At 43.5% G+C, this 20,954-nt stretch overlaps 3 protein-coding genes across 6 annotated transcripts; all 3 read right to left on the bottom strand.

Annotated features, from left to right (window-relative positions):
* Nucleotides 1-77: 77 nt before the first annotated feature.
* On the bottom strand, nt 78-7,005 carry LOC139381190 (josephin-1-like). Its single transcript, XM_071124618.1, has 5 exons — nt 6,873-7,005; nt 5,564-6,409; nt 5,233-5,361; nt 2,428-2,622; nt 78-2,131 (listed from the first exon to the last, which is right to left on the bottom strand). Exons 2-5 carry the CDS (start codon nt 5,860-5,862, stop codon nt 2,029-2,031), a joined length of 726 nt encoding a protein of 241 aa, XP_070980719.1. The 5' UTR covers nt 5,863-6,409; nt 6,873-7,005; the 3' UTR covers nt 78-2,028.
* Nucleotides 7,006-7,320: 315 nt separating this feature from the next.
* LOC139381187 (GTPase IMAP family member 4-like) lies at nt 7,321-11,458 on the bottom strand. Its single transcript, XM_071124612.1, has 7 exons — nt 11,221-11,458; nt 10,772-10,849; nt 10,481-10,531; nt 10,289-10,339; nt 10,045-10,095; nt 9,890-9,940; nt 7,321-8,319 (listed from the first exon to the last, which is right to left on the bottom strand). The coding sequence occupies exons 1-7, from the start codon at nt 11,336-11,338 to the stop codon at nt 7,574-7,576; spliced, it is 1,146 nt and encodes a 381-aa protein (XP_070980713.1). The 5' UTR covers nt 11,339-11,458; the 3' UTR covers nt 7,321-7,573.
* Nucleotides 11,459-13,378: 1,920 nt separating this feature from the next.
* On the bottom strand, nt 13,379-18,831 carry LOC139381185 (X-ray repair cross-complementing protein 5-like). Of its 4 annotated transcripts, none has more exons than XM_071124608.1 (13): nt 18,681-18,831; nt 17,811-17,902; nt 17,614-17,726; nt 17,225-17,366; nt 16,787-17,038; nt 16,402-16,588; nt 15,864-16,050; nt 15,091-15,259; nt 14,761-14,922; nt 14,510-14,639; nt 14,214-14,314; nt 13,962-14,078; nt 13,379-13,796 (listed from the first exon to the last, which is right to left on the bottom strand). In XM_071124608.1, the coding sequence occupies exons 2-13, from the start codon at nt 17,878-17,880 to the stop codon at nt 13,597-13,599; spliced, it is 1,830 nt and encodes a 609-aa protein (XP_070980709.1). In that variant the 5' UTR covers nt 17,881-17,902; nt 18,681-18,831; the 3' UTR covers nt 13,379-13,596. The 4 variants fall into 4 exon arrangements, with proteins under 4 accessions (XP_070980709.1, XP_070980710.1, XP_070980712.1 ...); XM_071124609.1 differs by having other exon boundaries at nt 17,811-17,955; nt 18,681-18,820; XM_071124611.1 differs by having other exon boundaries at nt 18,737-18,806.
* Between the last annotated feature and the right edge of the window lie 2,123 nt (nt 18,832-20,954).

Below are 20,954 nucleotides of genomic sequence, written 5' to 3'. Positions count from 1 at the left end.
GGGTTTATTATAAATGCGCTCCATTTTCCATCCAAATTCCAACAATTGCACTCAAGAAATTAAGCCACATCCTCAGGTGTACATATAAAGTGCCATTACAAGCATTTTATTTTTGTGAGAAAAAAAAACAGAAAACAGTAACAGAAGGGAGGTGGGTGGGATTGTCATGACAAAATGGCAAAACGCTAAATCCACTATGTCACTACTTACTGGTTTGAAAGTGATTTTCTACCGGTGAGTTTGGTTGCCCAACCTGAAGTCCCCTAGGGGCATCCCCAGACCAGCAACCTCATTGTTTTGTCTCATGATGTGTGACTGTTGCAAATGATTAAATTATCAGTTGAATGAATCATGTGATTGGATGCTCAGATGAATAGGAAAGCTTTTAGGATTGAGCCCACCAGGTGCAAAATTTAACAACCCCTCTTTTGGTAGACAATAATGTCTGCGTCCTCTGTAAACAAGTTAAGGCCTTATCAAGTCTTAAATAATTCACAATATGTTGTTGTGATGATGATAAAGATCTATCAACCAAATCTCTCAAACAGCTGTTAAACATTCTCAATTTCTAAACTAACAGGTCTTGGACTCTCAAACTTTCCCTTTTTCTTCTACACATCTATCGGACATACTTTCTCTTTCCATTACTCCCTCAACTGTCAACCTTTTCCCTCTGACTCCACTTTACTTTTTGTGGACATTACAGCCAAGGTATCTTCAGATATATCCAAATCTAACAGCAGTGCATTTCCAGCGAATAACTGGAAACCTTAATTAGCATTTGTACCAATTCCACAACTCTGTATATTTGGCTGGTGGATTTTTGCAGGTCATGAGGTCATGAGTTTTTCTTGACCACATGATCTAACCAGAAAAAACTCTGGGCCCTGATAAGCCAAAAAAACAGGTGTGTGGCTTTTCCTGGTAGGGCCGCATGGCCAAGAACAAATCCTGGCTCTACCATGATACAATATACAGCCATTTGTCAATTAATTCATTAATACATTTTAATTGAACCTTTATTTATATAGCCATGTGTCAATACCTGGGCCTAACATGGCTTCAGCCAAGAGGATTTCTAATTTGAAGACATGAACTAGCAGAGTTTCCTACTAACAGACAGGGATGGTCTCAGAAGCAACAGAGGATAAAACAGCTACATACACAGGTCCTCCTGTGCTATTGAGAAAACGTGCTTCTCACCAACTATATTACAGTCTATGTACACAATAGACACACCATGGAGTGCTTGGCATTCCATTGGTTGCTGTCATCATTAGCTCTGTGTTTGTACAAACTTTATAATTTTTTGGGCCAGGATTTAATGTTGTCCGGGTGAAAAAAAATTGAATTGTGAGCAGTGACATGATCAGAGGAAGACAGACAGGTAAAGAAGAGATGTACACTGTCACAGTAGAGCAGAGAATGACAGATAGGAGAGAGAGAGGGACAGAGAGAGAGAGACAGAGAGAGAGAGAGACAGAGAGAGAGAGAGACAGAGAGAGAGACAGAGAGAGGGGGGACAGAGAGAGAGAGCGAGGACAGAGAGAGAGAGACAGAGAGAGAGAGACAGAGAGAGAGAGGACAGAGAGAGAGAGCGAGGACAGAGAGAGAGAGAGCGAGGACAGAGAAAGAGAGCTAGCAAGAGTGACAGATGGGTAGTATTACACACAGTCACATGCCTCTCACACTTGGAAACTGGAAACGTACAAAAAAAAATGAAAAATAGTCATCAATATATATATAAAAACACAGAATCCCAAACACCAAACATAACGTTGTGTAGTGTGATTTCTTCATTACCTCCCTGTATTCATCTGTTTCCTTCATCGCTTCAGGTCTCATCAGCCAGAGTCCAGCAATGGGTGTGTGAGAAAAAAAAGTATGTCTGGTCGGTGTGCATCTGTGTGATTGGCTGAACACAACCCCACCTGCTCTTCAATCTGTCTCCTGATTGGACCATGTTATCCTGAGCAACAACTGGGAAAAGTCTAATCCGGTAGAGAAAAGGTTGCCGGGCACATTCAATCAACAGCCATCTGACCTCCATGTTTGGTGGACCTCCACCTCCTCAGACACCACCAATAGGAGCTCACCATTTTTCCCTCTCAGCTGGTAACGCAGGAACTTCCTGTTGTGTGGAGGGAATCGAAAGAACAGAAGGAAAATAAAGATGTCAGCTTGTTATTTATTAGAAGTTAGACAAGGATCAATCATCATTGTGGATGGTGTCCGTGGAAGTGATTATTATTTGGGAATGAGACTGACTTTGTATTACTATGTGGCAACACCTAGTGGAGACAATACAAATTACATTCTCTCTTGGCTGCTCCACAATGTATGTAAAAAGAACAATGCAAATAATGATGGACTCAATCTACTGACTGGACAGGATAAAACACACACACACACACACACACACACTACCTGAGCTCATCAGGGTTTCCGATGGTATGTGGGCTACGTAGTTTGGAGTCGAGGTTGTAATAGACTCCACCCACCTCCCGCACCCCTATCCAGTGCTGGCGTTTGAGTGGCAGGCGCAGCGGACCCCAGCGCAGATTGGATGGGACGTTCAAGATGAAGCCCGTTACGTTGGATAGCGCAATACTGCCCACATCCCTGCAGGAACACAATACACAAGTCAATCACGAGCTCCCAAGTGGCGCAGCAGTCTAAGGCACTGCATCTCAGTCCAAGAGTCGTCACTACAGTCCCTGGTTCGAATCCAGGCTGAATCACAGTCGGCCATGACTGGGAGTCCCATAGAGTGGCACACAATTGGCCCAGCATCGTCCGGGTTTGTCTGGGTAGGCCGTCATTGTAAATAAGAATTTGTTCTTAACTGACTTGCCTAGTTAAATAAAGGTTACACAATCACAGACTTCCATGAGTGGATTTTCAGTAGCTACTGTAAATCCATGATGATGTTTGTGGGGTAAGTTAAGCCACCCCTTGTTTCTAGATATCTATACACAAACTTGATCATGTGACCAAATATTTATGAAGAGGTCATAATTTTATGGCATCTGTGAAGGAATAAACCACATGGGAAAAGTGATAAGCAAGTTATGCCCGAAGAAAAGATTTTCACAAATTCTAATGACTTTGATGCTTGTATTTAAACCAAAGTAGATACTTCTATGATTGTTCTATACATCAGTTGGGGTCTCTATAAGCAACATTATGAGGTCCTTAACATTGCATGAACATGCAACCTTGTAGCTGTGTGGGCTAATATAGCCAAAATGTTTGCCTTGGGATAAATTGAGTAATTGGCCACCATACCCCATACAAATGATGATAACATTTAGTCAGTTCTATGCATAATATGCATAGTAGTATAGTATTTTTGCAATGTGTCATGCTTATGAACTCAAGATTATCATGCCTGTGTTTACAAACGGAAAACAAGCAGGGGTCTAGCCCCTCTTAAGGTTCTTGAAAGAAGTAGCCAAGGAAGTGAAAGAAGGGAAGAAGTCCATTGGAGCAGCAGCAAGGGATGAAACAAGTTGACTGAATGACACTGAAGAGGTACATTGACAAAAAAAGAAAACAGCGGAGGCACAAGGTCTTATCTGATGACATGCAATCTGAGCTTGATAAACATATCCGGAATTTTGCGGACCAGTTTCATGGGCTTAGTAGCCTCTAATGCAGAGAACTTTCCTACAAATTGGCACATTTAAACAACATCCCTGTCCCAGACAACTGGTCAAGAAATGGAACAACATCCCTGTCCCAGGCAACTGGTCAAGAAATGGAACAAAATCCCTGTCCCAGACAACTGGTCAAGAAATGGAACAAAATCCCTGTCCCAGACAACTGGTCAAGAAATGGAACGGTAAATCATATTGAACGGAGAGATCTATATCTGAATGTAGGAATACATTCAAGATATACACAGTGTACAAAACATTATGAACACCTTCCTAATATTGAGTTGCACCCCTCCCTTTTGCCCTCAGAACAGCCTCAATTTGTCAAGGCATGGACTCTACAAGGTGTCGAAAGCATTCCACAGGGATGCTGGCCCATTTTGGCTCCAATGCTTCCCACAGCATTGTCAAGTTGGCTGGATGTCCTTTGGGTGGTGGACCATTCTTGATACACATGGGAAACTGTTGAGCGTGAAAACCCAACAGCGTTGCAGTTCTTGACACACTCAAACCAGTGCACCTGGCACCTTCTACCATACCCTGTTCAAGAGCATTTTAAACGTTTGTCTTGCTCATTGACCCTCTGAATGGCACTCATACACAATCCAGGTCTCAATTGTCACAAGGCTTAAAAATCATCTACAAATCCTCCCCTTCATCTACAATGATTGAAAGTGTATTTAACAACTGACATCAGTAAGGGATCAAGTTTTCACCTGGACAGTCTGTCATGGAAAGAGCAGGTGCTCCTAATATTTTGTACATTATAATATATTGAATATATCAAAGGGGGCTGCGGAGGGGAGAATGGCTCATAATAATGGCCGGAACGGAGCAAATTGAATGGCATCACACACCTGGAAACCATGTTTGATACCATTCCACTGATTCCGCTCCAGTCATTACCATGAGCCCGTTCTCCCCAATTCAGGTGCCACCAACCTCCTGTAAAATATACCACACACCCATTCCATGAAATCAACTTTGACCTACCAGCCCCATCACCCACTTACCCCTAGCTATGTTTTCAAAACTGTAATGTTTACATGAATTCTGATTATTTCCAGGGATACACAACATCCTGAAATATATGTAGATATCTTTGTTAGAAAGAACATTTGCCTTGACGTAGTGATGCTAAATGTAAAAAAGGACTTAACTTACGCCACTCTCCCCTATGAATGCACTGTATTTATGTCGCAATCGGTTTCGGTAGCTGTTTGGGTAATCATGAGTAGCTGCCATGTGCTCGACAGGGATTCAGAATGAAGAGGATATGTAAGGAAGTCTTCCTCTTTCCACTCTATAGCTGGCGTACGGCCAGTGATTGAAGTGAACTAAATTGAGCACTGCTGAGTCGACTAACATAGTTGCAGACAACACACGCACCAAAAAGGGAGAGGAGTAAACAAGATGGAGAACACAAATGAGCATAGCATTATGGTTCCAATGGCTCAGTGGGTTGGATGGTGCTTGTTGTGGATTTGAAAACCTCTACATCGTTTTGGATAAAAATGTTAAATGACTAGATAGGGAAGAAGGCCATATAGCTTTGATGAGAACAGAGGTATACCTTCTTTTATCCCACCAGACAGCCTCGTATCCTCGGGTCTGCAGAGCGGCCATAATGACATTCACGTCATAGTTCCCATTTCCAAGCATGCTCTTCTTGTGGGGGGTTACCAGAGTGCCGGGAGAGAGTCTGTGGAGAGGGACAAGAGAGCGATGAGGACAGAAGAAGCAAGAGAGAAAAAGGTTGAGAAAGGTAGAGAGATGCAGAAGGTAGAAAGAGATGCAGAAGGGGGGAGAAAAAGAGAGAGGGGGTGAAAGAGGAAAGGAATTTGAGAAATAGAGAATGGAGGAGAGAAATATCTCCCCTAGAGGACACAACTTTAACCACCCACCTCTGGTAGATGTCCTGGAGAGTATCCCTGCTGAAAGCTGCCCCATCCTGGAAGACGTTATTGAGCGCGTGCAGAGCACACAGCTCCCGCCGCTGCTTCTCGTGGTAGATGGGCGGTGGAGGCGTGGCCGGAGGGGTGGAGAGAGCATGCTCTCCCAGGTCTGACCTCTCCCCCCCCACCCCTCTTCCCATCCCTCCCCGCACCACCCCTTTCTGCTTGCTCAGCTTCCATGGCATACAGCCCAGGTCCTGCAGCCCCCCTCTTGCCCTCCCCTTCCCAGAACATGGAGCACTCCCCATCACCCTGTCGCTATGCTGACACGACTAGCATCGTCATGGCAACCTTTCAGTTGCTGTAGGGGCGAGAGTGTGACAAGGGAAGGGGGAGGTGGGTCTACTGGATGACACTGAGGGGGGGCCAGGTCACTTCAACTACACCTGCTGTTTCAAAAGGGACGATTGGAAGAAAAGAAAAGAAAAACTGCTGGCAAACAGTGTTCAAGTTGAGTGAGGAGGCCCGAATTGAATGTGAACAAAAAGTTGGGTGTGTAGACATTGATATTCCAGTTGCTTCAGTATAAAATTAGAATGAACCACAAGGATCATCTATGGAAAAATTAGCAAGAGAAGCAAGAGTATGCGTCTCTTTTTTCAACTTCTTCCATTCTGATGTGTGTCATCGTAACTTTGAGCACCTCAAGTGTCATGAGAGCTTAGGAGTTCTTTCCATTTCTAGAGAGCCCAGAGGACCACGGCTCCACCACAGAGTTTGCTCCAGTGGAAAAGATGAGGGACCTGATACAGGAGGCTCTGTGACATGTAGACAGACGACTTCTTAAGAAAACAGCTGAGAGAGGAAGAGGCAGAAATCCATGTTTAGAGGTTGTCACCTAAATCAATGCCATGCTGAAATAACAATTTAGGGATAACTATGTTTTTCTAAAGCGTCTTTTCAGCAGTGGTCAACAGGAAGGAACACAAGACAGAGTAAACATTTATACTAACAGCTGACTCGATAAGAGCGGCATGATTGTGGCATCACAGCAAACTGTATAACTAGACAACAGGCGTAAGAGTGTCTTAGTATTATTTAGTATTCTGTAAAACAAGTGATATTTACAGATTAGCGAAATATGTCAAATCTATCTGATATTCAAATCCATCGCTCTAGCTAAAATCCAGTGGAACAGGAAGGCAGCTGCAAAGACTAGATGTTCCTTCTAGGGCTGGCTGTACGTGCCATTTGTTTGATAGCATAAACATGGATGCGAAACCCTTCATATTTAGTATATTTATCTGTTGCCACTTACCTTTCGCTTCATGCGATACTGTAGTATGGTTGTCATAATCCTGGTTAAATTAATTGTTTCGCCACTTTTCCTGGGGTTGTTTAGTCCTTTGTCTTTAGCACCTTTTCCTTGTCGCGCCGTATATGAGCATGCGCAAAACGTCAATAGCTTGTTTGCTTGTCATAGGACTGACGCAGGCTATCTGCGAACTGTAGTCCCTCCACTCCCTCGAGACTAAAAAATAACTAAATCTAGGGTTTAGTTATCTAAAAATGGGTTGAGACCAAACATTTATTTTATGCAAAAACATCCGCAAATTGAATGAGGGCTCTTTTGACTTGCAGTTACACTAGCAGGAAATACAGTCCGAGTCACTGCACTTATTTGGAAGAAACTTTAATACTTAAAAAAAAAAAATGAAACCATGGGAGGAATGTAGTAGACAGACAAGAGTGTGTGCAAGAAAACAAGTTGTGTACATGAAGGCAAATTGACATGGATTAAATACTGTTCAATAACAGCAGTACTGTAAGAACATGATATTGATTTTACCCAACAAGCCCATGCTAAGTCTGACATACTTAACAATAATACATGCAGAGACAGTGACATCATGAGGATCAATTCCCCAAAGACAATAACAAACCCAGAATGACAAAAAAAAAAAAAAAAAAGTCAACAAAATGCACCTATACCAAAAATGAAGTATTACTCTTCAACTCTCAATACTCCTGTCCGAGTTTCCGTGCCAACACAGAGGCCATGTCCATCAGCAGTTCCTCCCGGACTTGGTCCTCCCTTTTCTGCAGCTCGTGGGTGTAGTGTCCCCTCAGTGCCCTCATCTCTGCCAGCCTCTCCAGCAGCCCCCTCGCCAGCTCCCTCCTCTCCTCCACCGGCTTGTCTGGGTTGTTGTCCACAAGCTCAGCCCTCTGACCACACAGATACAGAGCAGTTCTGATGCCTCCAGCATCATCCTCCAGAAGCTGGGCTAGCGTGGAGCCTGGACCCAAATAGTCTGCATGGGTGAGGACAATGAGGATGTGGCCTGTGGCACTCTCTCCGACCAGCTCCAGGAGGGCTCTGGTGGCACTAGCAGCATCCTGGTCCACCCCATCTCCAGAGCCAGGGGTCTGGAGCACCAGCAGGAAGGCATGTGGGCCTGGGCTGGCCAGCTGCAGGCTGCGGAGGGTCTCCAAGGCTCTCTTACTGTCACCCAGAGATGGACCCAGGAGGTCTGGGGTGTCGATTATGATCAGCTCTCTCCTGTCCACCACCACCCTCCGCTTGGTACACTCCATCACAGCCCCCAGGGACCCCCCAACCTGAGGGAGGCTGCAGCCAACCAGGGCATCTGCAAGGGAGGTCCGACCTCCACCGGGAGGCCCCGTAAGGATGAGCCTCAGCCCAGGCTCTATGGAAATAGGGCTGGGAGAAGGCTCTGTGCCTGGGGGACTTTCACTAGAAGCCCCTGGAAAATAAATAGACATGAGTGGAACAGTTAATTCAATGAATGGAGAGGGTTTTGTGTCATGATTTCATCAAGTGCTAGTTCTATTATTAAGGAAAACAACCCACAAGACTAAAGGACAGTTGATAAGATGTTTTTTTGTGCAGGAATACAGACACAGCAAGGAACATAATAGAAATGTCTAATTTCCTCTTTCAGTTTGCTTACAGATTCCACACATTGCTTCACATTTGATAGTGAACCTGAGGGGAACAGTATGGGAAACTAAATTACACATACAGTACCAGTCAAAAGTTGACACCTACTCAGTCAAGGGTTCTTTATTTTTACTATTTTCTAACTTATAAAATAAATAGTGAAGACATCAAAACTATGAAATAACACATATGGAATAATGTAGTAACCAAAAAAAGCAAAACAAATCTACAAATATTTCAGATTCTTCAAAGTAGCCACCCCTTGCCTTGATGACAGCTTTGCAAACTCTTGGCATTCTCTCAACCAGCTTCATGAGGTAGTCACCTGAAATATATTTCAATTAACAGGTGTGAATTGTTCAAATTAGTGGGATTTCTTTCCTTCTTAATGCGTTTGCGCCAATCAGTTGTGTTGTGACAAGGTAGGGGTGGTATTCAGAAGACCAAGTCCATATTATGGCAAGAACAGTAGTTCAACTAAGAAAAGAGAAATTATAGTCCATTACTTTATGACATGAAGGTCAGTCAATACGGAACATTTCAAGAACTTTGAACATTTGCAAAAACCATCAGGCACTATGAGGAAACTGGCTCTCATGAGGACCGCCACATGAAAGGAAGACCTAGTTACCTCTCCTGCAGAAGATCATTTCATTAGAGTTACCAGCCTCAGATTGCAGGCCAAATTAATGCTTCAGAGTTCAAATACCAGACGACATCTCAACATCAACTGTTCAGCGGAGACTGCGTGAATCAGGCCTTCATGGTCTATTTGCTACAAAGAAACCAATACTAAAGGACACCCATAAGAAGAGACTGGGCCAAGAAACACGAGCAATGGACATTAGACTGGTGGAAATCTGTATTTTGGTCTGATGAGTCCAAATTTTAGATTTTTGGTTCCAACTGCCATGTCTTTGTGAAACGCAGAGTAGGTGAACGGATGATCTCCGCATGTGTGGTTCCCACTATGAAGCATGGAGGTGGTATGATGGTGCTTTGCTGGTGACACTGTCAGTGATTTATTTATAATTCAAGCCAACAAGTGCTCAGCATATGTGGGAACTCCTTCAAGGCTGTTGGAAAAGCATTCCAGGTGAAGCAGGTTGAGAGAACATTTTTTGCAAAGCTGTCAAGGCAAAGGGTGGCTACTTTGAAGAATCTAAAATATATTTGGATTTGTTTAACACTTGTTTACTACATGACTCCATGTGTTTTCATAGTTTGAGGTCTTCACTACTACCCCAATGTAGAAAATAGTAAAAAGAAAAAACATTTGAATGAGTAGGTGTCCAAACTTTTGACTGGTACTGTATAAAGGAACAGAACTTGCAATTAACTAGAGAAGGGAGAAAAGAGAGGGAGAACCTTACCAGAGTTGTTTTGAATGATAACAGTGAACCCGCTGAGTTTTGTGAATGATGCTGATAGACGAACAAAACCATATCAATACATTATCAACACTTTCAGAGTAATGAATCAAATACATTATCATTTATAAGGTGGGTGGGCATTAGCAATCTCTTACCAACTATAAACCTCCAAATACGCGACAGCCACTTCAGTAAGTACTGTAAGCCTGACACACAAAGACAAAATTAACAAATCATTCACCACCACATCATACATTATATAATTACCTAAAACCTGTGATGGCAATCAATTAATCTACTGCACATTTACATTCCGATGAGTTTAGTAAACATGTTAATGAATATTTTCCTGAGTGTGGGTTTTGATAAGGGAAAGGGAAGAATTGTGACAGTACGTACTACGAAGAGTTCCCATCAGGTGGCTCACCCAAACCCACAGTGAGGACACACCTAAAACAGAGGGAATAATATTTAGTTTAAAATAGGATTTAATCAAGAAGACATTTAATTTAATCCGTTGCTCAGATGAAGATATGCAGGCGGAATAATGCAATAGGTTTCAAGGTTCAACCTCCAGGCATGATGACATACCAGTGAGTGTGCAGAAGAGATGGATGGGCCATCTTATCAGAGCTGGGAGGGCTGCAGCGGACCAAAGAGATAAATGAACTCACGCAGTATCAAACAAAATTCTATTTACGGTGGCATAACAAATTGATTATAAAGCAATCAGATGCACAACACCAGCCGATGTTAAAAACATACAGTCAGTCCCCAGATGGGAGAGAGGATCATCTTACAGATAAGACAACATTATGTACATCAAAAAAGCATTTGCTGAAATAGTACTGTTGTGGTGTAAGGTGGTGTAAGACTCCTGACCCTGTGAGAATCTGTAGAGGAGATAGCCCACCACAGTGAGAGCTCCTGTCAAAACACTGTTGAAGTCCAACCACAGACCTGCAGGGAAAGATTAGAGAAGCATGAGACTGATCAATGTTCTTTACTTGTCAAGTTTAACCTTTAACCCCAATACATTTTGAAAAAGGGTATTTTTTGTTCTACTTTTATAAACTGTGGGCTTACCAGCTTGGTACACTTGTGTTTTGTATTGATTTTAGTCTAAATAAGTTATTGTATATATATTTATAATAGGTAGCCTACATTTCGGACTCAACGGTCTCTACAGAGATTGAAACAGATAAATTTAAAAAAACTCCGGTCGGCATGTTACACAAACCGAGCAAATGTCGGTATGATACTTGTTACTTTTACATCTCGGACGGATAGGATAACAATTAAAATGTATCGTTTGAGAATATCCTTCTTACCAGTGCTACCATCTCCACAGTCGGTTGAGGTACAATCGCTGTCCGGTTTGCAGTCGCACTGGTCCATATTAACAGGTAAACCCGGTCCGTATGCTACTGGCCAAAACCAAAGCGCCATCTCTCGTTACGTGGTACTTTGAGGAGTCGTCGGAACAAAGGTGTTCTTTATTGTAGCTGAATGAGCGATATAATGCAGTATGTGTGGCACTGAGACACTCCTTTTTTCTAATCATACAAGTAGGACGGGAAATAAAGGTAACTGCCAAAATAAAGGAAACACTTGAGTAAACGAGGATATATAAATTATATTAAAAGCAGGTGTTTCCACACAGGTGTGGTTCATGAGTTACTTAAGCAATTAACATCCCATCATGCTAAGGGTCATGCAGAAAAATGCCCATTATTTTAGCTACTATGGCAAGAGACCTCAGTAGCTTGGTTTTCATCCAATTGTCGACAAATTTAATGCAAATATTCTAACAAATATATGCGCTTTTTCCCACCAAACTGACTTGTGGATAAAAATCAGTCAGTGATGACATTGCACACATTTACTTTTTCACGTACATTTTAATGTACTCTGGTCTTTGCATGTGCAATCTAGCCAACAATTTGCAGATATAGTTAGGGTATAGGCTATAGTCTACACATGTTGATATAATGGATAAGAGTAAGAATATTTGTATTAGTCAAATGGCAGCCAAGCATCGAACATGTCACCAGAATAAGACCCTCGATATTCATTGGGAAGAGGCATCAAGCTCATTACCATGCACATTCACCACCCTCTGTAGTTTATCATAACTTATTTCATCTGTAGCTTAATAAACTGCATGCTTTCCCGAGTCATAGTGGGAGGACTACACAACATATCATCCCATGACTCAAAGTTTACTTCGAAATGATGGTTCTTACTCTCACTGAACTAAAATATAACTGCAACATGTAAAGTGTTGGTCCCATGTTTCATGAGCTGAAATAAAAAAATCCTAGTAATGTTCCACACTCACAAAAAGTTCCTCAAAAATTGTATGCACAAATGTGTTTAAATCCCTGGTAGTGAGCATTTCTGCTATGCTAAGATGATAGATCCACCTGACAGGTGTGCCATAAAGAAGTTGATTAAATAGCATGATCATTACACAGGGGCACCTTGTGCTGGGGACAATAAAATACCACTAAAATGTGCAGTTTTATCACACAACACAATGCCACAGACGTCTCAAGTTAAGGGAGCATGCAACTGGCATGCTTACTGCAGGAATGGCCACCAGAGCCGTTTCCATAGAATGTAATGTTAATTTCTCTACCATAAGCCGCCTCCAACATAGTTTTAGAGAATTTGGCAGTAAGTCCAACCGGCCTCACAACCACAGACCACATGTAACCACACCAGGCCAGGACCTCCACACCCGGCATCGTTTTAGACCAGCCCATCTAGACAGCTGATGAAACAGAGGAGAATTTCTGGTCTGTAATGAAGTCCTTTTGTGGGGAAAAACTCATTCTGATTGGCTGGCCCAGGCCCACCCATGGCTGTGAAATCCATAGATTAGTGCATAATGAATTTATTTACAAATTAATTTTATTGACTTCATTATATGAACTGTAACTCAGTAAAATTGTTGCATTTTTATTTTTTGTTCAGTATAGTTCTTAAAAAAAAATATATTCAGTACATGGGACTTTAACCCATCAGCACAGGCTTTTATCTGCAACAAGTCAATTTGATGGAAAATGCACATTGTTTTTATGCAGAATTAAGAATATTCACCTGAAAATCTGTTGCCAATTGGATGGAAACCTAGCTAGTGACTTTGAAAGAGGGGTCTCAAAGGTACATAGGGGGTTTAAAGGGTGTGTGCGTGTCAACCTTATGAAACACTTATGGAATATTCTGGAGTGGAGCCTGAGACAGCGTTTACCACCATCAACAAAACACCAAATTATTGAATTTGTCATGGAGTCGCATCCCCCCAAAAGTGTTCCAGACACTTGTACAATCTATTCCAAGGAGCATTGAAGCTGTTCTGGCAGCTCGTGGCGGCCCAACGCCCTATTAAGACACTATGTTGATGTTCCCTTTACTTTGGCAGTTACCTTTATGTTCAAAAACTGCAGACAAGTAAAATTTGAAGCAATAACAGACAATTATATAAATGGTTCCTTTTAATTTTTATTAAAGTTTAAAACATGTAAAGAAACAATATTATTCTAGCAACACAAATGAGAAACTTTCCATTTTAAGTACAGTGATATATCTCAGATTAGAAACCTTAAAATGGAAGCCCAAAGATAGACCAATAATCCTGCAATCTAGTGCCTCTGACCAGAATATCGACAGCGTAGATGTCAACATATTTTGACATCTACGCCTCATTTGGTGAGCTGTGCAGTCAGGGCGTCTATTAGCTCCTGTTTCTTGGTCCCTGTGACCTTCACCCCAAACTGCTTACAGGCGTCCTTCAGCACGGGCACCGTCAGCTTACCCAGGTTGCCTTTCTGTACGTGACCCCTCAGCTCGTCCTCAGACATCTCCACCTTGGGCTTCTTTTCTGTGCCGCCTGCCGCCTCAGCTGAACACACACAGGGCCAGGATGTTACAACAACCAGTATTTCAACAGTGAGACTGCCAGCTACTACTCTGTTCGTTCTTACCCCATGGGCCGGACCAAAATCTCCCCTACAGGACACAAAGCAAGTAAACCATACACCACAATATAGTTCAGTACAGAACTCACCTGGTTTGCGTTTGTGTGCAGTCTTGCCCTCTGGGTTGTAGTCAGCAGGGTACACCAGATCTCTGAACTCCTGAGCCAGGGAACCAAGACGCTGGTCCATCATATTCACATTGGGCACTGAGAGAGGGAGCGAGAGAAAGATAAGGAGAGATTGAACAGAAAGAATGGACGAGAAAAAGCGAGCTTGAGCACTGCTAAAAAAGAAGGATGTGGGCCAATCAGGAGCATATGGTGTGTGTGTATTCATCTTACTGGTGAGATCCTCTATGTGCTCCGGGGCCATGAGATCTAAAGCCAAGGCTTCCAGGTTCCTGTAGTGCTGCTGGAGGACTGGGTTCTCAAACGCATCACTCCTGGAACACAGGAAGAGCAACACAGACAACACAGGAATGGGAATCTCAAGACTCATTCTAGGACGTTTACAATAGTGTTCCCCTTGTTTTCTGCTATGCTTTCACTGTAATGTTTTATGCTTTAACTCTTTTCAAAATGTGAATCCTGGTATGAAATAATAATGTTTAGTATTCACTGTAATAAAAGGGCCGTACCTGTATTTGAAGCGCAGCTTGTGTACTATCTCCTTCATCTTGTCCACCTGAGACTCGGAGGCCGTGGGGAGCTGAGGAGTGTCCAGGGTACGGATGTCATCCGCGTAGGGCAGGAAGATGCCATGGAAGCCTGAGGCAAACACACACACACACACACACACGTCATTACAATTAGTCTGAACGTTTAAAAGTATTTTAATTGTGTGGTATTTGTGCAAGACCACGGCTGCAGTGGGACCCAATGACAGTACCTGGAGCCACAATCTGGGCCTGGCCATCATCCACCTCCTCTCTTTGGGGCACCAGTGCTAAGAAGCGCGGGGGAGAGTTACGAATCCGTGTATATTTACACAGAGCAAACACGTTCCTCACACTACACCTGCACAGCAACGCTGTGAACACACAGGCACTCCCTGGGATGGAAAAACAGGACATGGTGAGAAAGGGGTTAAAGTTGGAACTCAAAATGGAACTTGGAGGACAAACATGGGCTGATGTTTCCCAGATTACAGTTTGACTTGTAGTTATGTTTTCAACTGTCACCGTTTCTCTTCCCATCATAGTGACAGGTTCACACACACCTGTGACCATTTCCTCCTCTGGGTAGATGAAGACAGCAGATCTGAGGTGGTGGTGCAGTTTGAGACGCTCCATAGGCTTGAACCCAATCAGCTCCAGACCCGGGTCAGAAAACTTCTTTATCACATCCACCTCGTCTTTCTCCATCACTATCTGCCTGCCTGCATACACCTATACAGACAACACACATCACATCTTGACTGAAATTAACCAGACAGAATGAGAAATATAAAATCATACTTTCTTTTTTTATACCCCTTTTTCGTGATATCCAAATTGGTAGTTACAGTCCCATCCCATCGCTGCAACTCCCGTACGGACTCGGGAGAGGCAAAACAACCCAGCCAAGCCGCACTGCTTCTTGACACAATGCACGCTTAACCCGGAAGCCAGCTGCACCAATGTGTACACCCGGCTACCGTGTCAGCGTGCATTGTGCCCAGACCGCCAAAGAGCGCTATGGGACAGGAACATCCCTGCCGGCCAAATCCTCCCCTAACCCGGACAACACTGAGCCAACTGTGCACCGCCCCATGGGTGGTGCACCGCCCCAACTGTGCACCGCCCCCAGTTGCGGTGCCGGCTGCGACAGAGCCTGGACTTGAACCAGGATCTCAAGTGGCACAGCTTGCAGCTGTGTGTGTGTGTGCGCAGTGTGTGTGTGTGTGCACTGCGATGCAGTGCCTTAGACCACTGCGCCACTCGGGAGGCCCATACTTTCTTTGATACACTTTAAATATATATTTGGTTTGATTTGAAATTCCCACTTAGTTACCTGAACCCTCTTGGTGTCACTGGGGAGCAGCAGACTGCCCGTCTGTGTGTGGTAGAGGCGTGTCTTGGTGCGGACGGGCTCGTTGTTGTCTCTGTAGAGCTTGATGGCGTTAGGCTTCTTGGCCTGTAGGGCCGTGATGTACACACCCACTGCCACGTTCATCCCTTCCCCCAGACACAGATTCAACCTGACACAGAGGACAAGAGAGGAGCCATCAGCAACCAGGGCCCTATTCAGTTTTGTTAAAACATTTGTAACATCTAAACATGTCCTATAAGAACACAGTCTAGAAGAAAAATAAATGCACACCTATTTAGGCGAGGTGCTGGATAGCGGGGTAGAAAACTTGAAAATAAAAGAGCCGCACACTCTAGGAGCTCAGGTGCAAAACTTTAATTACCAACTTTTCGACAGCCAAGCTATCTTCATCAGGGTATAATCACAAACACTGCGGGATGACTCATTTATATAGTGTCAAAAGACACAGTGCCACGCCTATACAATGATGAGGGAAACAGTGCTGGGCTGTGCTCTGTACCTTGCGACCGATCTCTTCTTCATCTCCTTGGCTCTGACCCTCTTCTGGAGGTCCTCCAATTTCCCACAAGGCTCCATCTGCAGGCCCAGCTCAGCCTCGTCCTCGGGGGGGCTCACCACGTCACAGAAGAAGAGCGAGACGTCGAACCCACCTGGCTTCATCAGATGCATAAGGTCTATCACCACACCTGTGAGTGACAGAGAGTTCACTGATCCAACATTGTTTGTGATAAACTAAACATTTGCAAGACCAAGATGTATTTCCAGCCCCTTTCAAACCCCTTCACCTTCAACCCTGTTACATCAAGGAGGCCAACTGCCATAGAGATACAACTATGTATGTTCTATCTCTTTGACAACTGCCTTCCCCCTTTCTCCAGACCCACCGGTCTCTTTGAGGTCGCTAGCCTTGGTGCGGGCCTGGCGGTCGCGCTCGCTGTCTCCCCCATGTGGTGTGTCTTGGCAGGTGAAGATCATGAGGCGTTTGTGGGAGAGCCGAAGCTTGATGTCACTGTAGAGGTTGGAGCAGCACCACAGCGCCTCACCCAGGTTGGTATTCCCACTGCCCATTGTCTCTCCTGCCACCTGGGCACCTTTCTCCCCACGCAGCCCATCCACATCCTGCACCCGACGGGCACCTAGAGGAGAGAGAGATGGGAGGAGATAAAATAAAAGGATAGACAGAGAGATAGGTGAGGAGGAAGGGTAAAGATAAGCAGATTGGAGATACACAGAGAGAATAATAACAAATGTTCAAATGGGTTCCAGAAGAATCCAAGACTCGATCAAAACACACACTGAAACTGCAGGCCAGGGGGACATACCAGGTAAGTCCAGGTCGTGGTAGATATAGACATGTTTGAAACTGTTCCTGGGGTTCTTGCTCTGTTCCGTCCCATAGAACACTAGAGCCACCAGGTCCTTGTCACTGCTGATTATTTTACTGGTGTAGACACTGCGGACACACTGGGGAGGGAGAGTAGCACAATACAATAAAACACTGTCAGAGGGTTAAGTAGGACCACAGAGATCAAGAGAGGAGTGGGAAAGGGCCATCAGTCATGTCACTTCTCATGGTGCTAAGAGTTCAGTCATTTTCATAATGTCTGAGATAAGGAGAGAAACAGAGAGGCAGGGGAGGGGGTGAAAAAAGGACAGAAAATGGTAAGGGAAAACAGAGAAGGAGTTAGAGACAGTGAGAGAGAATGACTACCTGCATGGTCATGTCAAATGGCGAGGGCTCTTCATCCTCCCCCTTGATGAACATCTCCTTGGAAGCATCCACCAGAAACACCAGGCTGTCACGGCCTGTGCTCGTATAGTCCACTGTGGAGAGGAATTACATTACATATGCTAACCCTCATTCTATTCAGTATTGATCCATTCAATCACCATCAATGTTGGTCTTACCTCCAGACTCATCCCTTTCCTCTCCATCCACATCTTCATCCTCATGGTGGTAGTCGTTCCACTGTGCCATTGAGGCATGCACTAATCTTGCCCTTAAAATAACAAGGAAACAAACGCATACGTGCACACGCACAGTGTGCGAGAACTGTGGTTGTTATAAAACTCTGATCAGGTAATACCAGATGATGTCGGGTTCAATTTAATGTGGCACTCCAGTCGCCTTTTGGGTAAGTGGCTAGTTAGTTCTTGAGAACTCAAGGAGGGTATACCCACTATACAGTTGCCCCCCTTTTGGGTTCTTAGCTGATAGTATGGACCACAGCTACTCTCCCTCCCCATGTGAACCACAATCCCGACGCTCTGTTTACTCCCGAAACTCTAAACGCAAATACGCCACTTGCGAAAAGGTTTTGTAAACCTTTGGAGTGTAACTTTTATATAAGCGATAAATAATATTTAAAATACAAAACACACACTTTTACTGTGCAGTTTAGCAAAGTTGCACCCGGCTGTTTTCACACACGGCCTCAGCTACGATATCTCCATTACACCAACCAATACGTTCCACATTTCCGGTGTTTCTTAAAAATACAGCCGTGTGCAACTTTCAAAACTGCATGCGGTAAGTCTTCTGTCCCCCCCCCCACTTATATTCAAGTTAAGTTCCAAATGTTTCCAAAACTGTATCCAACACCTGCATTTGCGTTTAGACAGAACATTTGGGGGAGCGTCGGGGAATAGGCTGCAGACAACTTTTTGAATATAATATAATCACAGTTTCTAAACGATATACGGTTATCTTAGCATCCACTTATCAGCATACATAAGAATGCACTCTCATTTAAACTATACAGACGAATGAAAGCATACCTTATGGCCGAGTGTACGATGTTACAAATGTGATTTCGTTGGAAATAGTTAATTACAAGCCTTGTTTTGTCTTGATGCAGGTGTTGATCAGACCGTAGTCGTGTTGAATTGCGTCGTCAGTTGCGACGTGAACGCGCATTACTTTTTCTATGGTGAAAATGTTCGTGGGTTCATGTAAAGCTAAATGTGCATAGTGCCATCTACTGTGCGATTGAGTTTGAGACGATTTATGAAACAAATATCGTCAAAATATTTTTCATATCAATCGTAAACTCACTTGCACAAACACAAGATTTCTTAATTTTATTACGGATTCTTGCGTACATTTCACAATATTTTATCAGACGCCACCGTCAACTGTTTGAAGCTAGGATTGTGGAATTTGCAGTTTTCCTTCCAAATAAGATTCCCCTATTGAAACATGCAAATGAATACAAATAGTGGAATAATACCTATTTGGACTAGATGCCAAACAAGGTTGGATGTTTTTATATACATTCAAAAAAAGACAATAAGTAGTTCATTTGACACAAAAAAAGTAAAGAATCAGTTGAAATCGCACTGTGGATGTAATTAGACTTCCGTATTGCATTGGGGGCATACTTATAATAAGCACTATCAAATCACATTTTTTTTTTGTATTTTTTATTTCACCTTTATTTAACCAGGTAGGCAAGTTGAGAGCAAGTTCTCATTTACAATTCCGACCTGGCCAAGATAAAGCAAAGCAGTTCGACACATGGTGTAAAACAAACATACAGTCAATAATACAGTAGAAAAATAAGTCTATATACAATGTGAGCAAATGAGGTGAGATAAGGGAGGTAAAGGCAAAAAAAGGCCATGGTGGCGAAGTAAATACAATATAGCAAGTAAAACACTGGAATGGTAGATTTGCAGTGGAAGAATGTGCAAAGTAGAAATAGAAATAATGGGGTGCAAAGGAGCTAAATAATAAATAAATAAATACAGTTGAGAAAAAGTTAGTTGTTTGGGCTAAATTATAGATGGGCTATGTACAGGTGCAGTAATCTGTGAGCTGCTCTGACAGCTGGTGCTTAAAGCTAGTGAGGGAGATTAGTGTTTCCAGTTTCAGAGATTTGTGTAGTTCGTTCCAGTCATTGGCAGCAGAGAACTGGAAGGAGAGGCGGCCAAAGGAGGAATTGGTTTTGGGGATGACCAGAAAGATATACCTGCTGGAGAGCGTGCTACAGATGGGTGCTGCTATGGTGACCAGCGAGCTGAGATAAGGGGGAATTTACCTAGCAGGGTCTTGTAGATGACCTGGAGCCAGTGTGTTTGGTGACGAGTATGAAGCGATGGCCAGCTAACTAGAGCGTACAGGTCGCAGTGGTGAGTAGTATATGGGGCTTTGGTGACAAAACGGATGGCATTGTGATAGACTGCATCCAATTTATTGAGTAGGGTATTGGAGGCTATTTTGTAAATGACATCGCCGAAGTCGAGGATCAGCAGGATGGTCAGTTTTACGAGGGTATGTTTGGCAGCATGAGTGAAGGAGGCTTTGTTGCGAAATAGGAAGCCAATTCTAGATTTAATTTTGGATTGGAGATGCTTAATGTGAGTCTGGAAAGAGAGTTTACAGTCTAACCAGACACCTAGGTATTTGTAGTTGTCCACATATTCTAAGTCAGAACCGTACAGAGTAGTCATGCTGGACGAGCGGGCAGGTGCAGGGAGGCAACAATGCGGTGGAGGCAGCAGCAGCAGAGACGAGGAAACAGCCCTGGCCTTAGCTTAATTGCCTAAGAAAAGAAGAAGTATACAAAATGGTGTCATCTGCGTAGAGGTGGATCAGAGACTCACCAGCAGCAAGAGCGACATCATTGATGTATACAGAGAAGAGAGTCGGCCCAATAATTGAACCCTGTGGCACCCCCATAGAGACTACCAGAGGCCTGGACAACAGGCCCTCCGATTTGACACACTGAACTCTATCTGAGAAGTAGTTGGTGAACCAGGCGAGGCAATCATTTGAGAAACCATGGCTATTGAGTCTGCCGATGAGGATGTGGGGATTGACAGAGTCGAAAGCCTTGGCCAGGTCAATGAATACGGCTGCACAGTATTGTTTCTTATCGATGGCGGTTAAGATATCGTTTAGGACCAAATCAAACACAATATGCTGAAACACTTTAAAAAAACTTTTTGGCATCAAATTTACTACTTATTGTCATTTTTTGAATTTATATATCAATATTCCAAACTTGTTTAGGATGATCTAGTCCAAATATGGCATTATTCCACTATTTG

Source organism: Oncorhynchus clarkii, chromosome 23 (assembly GCF_045791955.1).
Source record: "Oncorhynchus clarkii lewisi isolate Uvic-CL-2024 chromosome 23, UVic_Ocla_1.0, whole genome shotgun sequence".
In the NCBI taxonomy this organism is placed as follows: domain Eukaryota; kingdom Metazoa; phylum Chordata; class Actinopteri; order Salmoniformes; family Salmonidae; genus Oncorhynchus; species Oncorhynchus clarkii.
The sequence above is the reverse complement of the archived record's forward strand: the minus strand, read 5'-3'. Positions and strand labels throughout refer to the sequence as shown.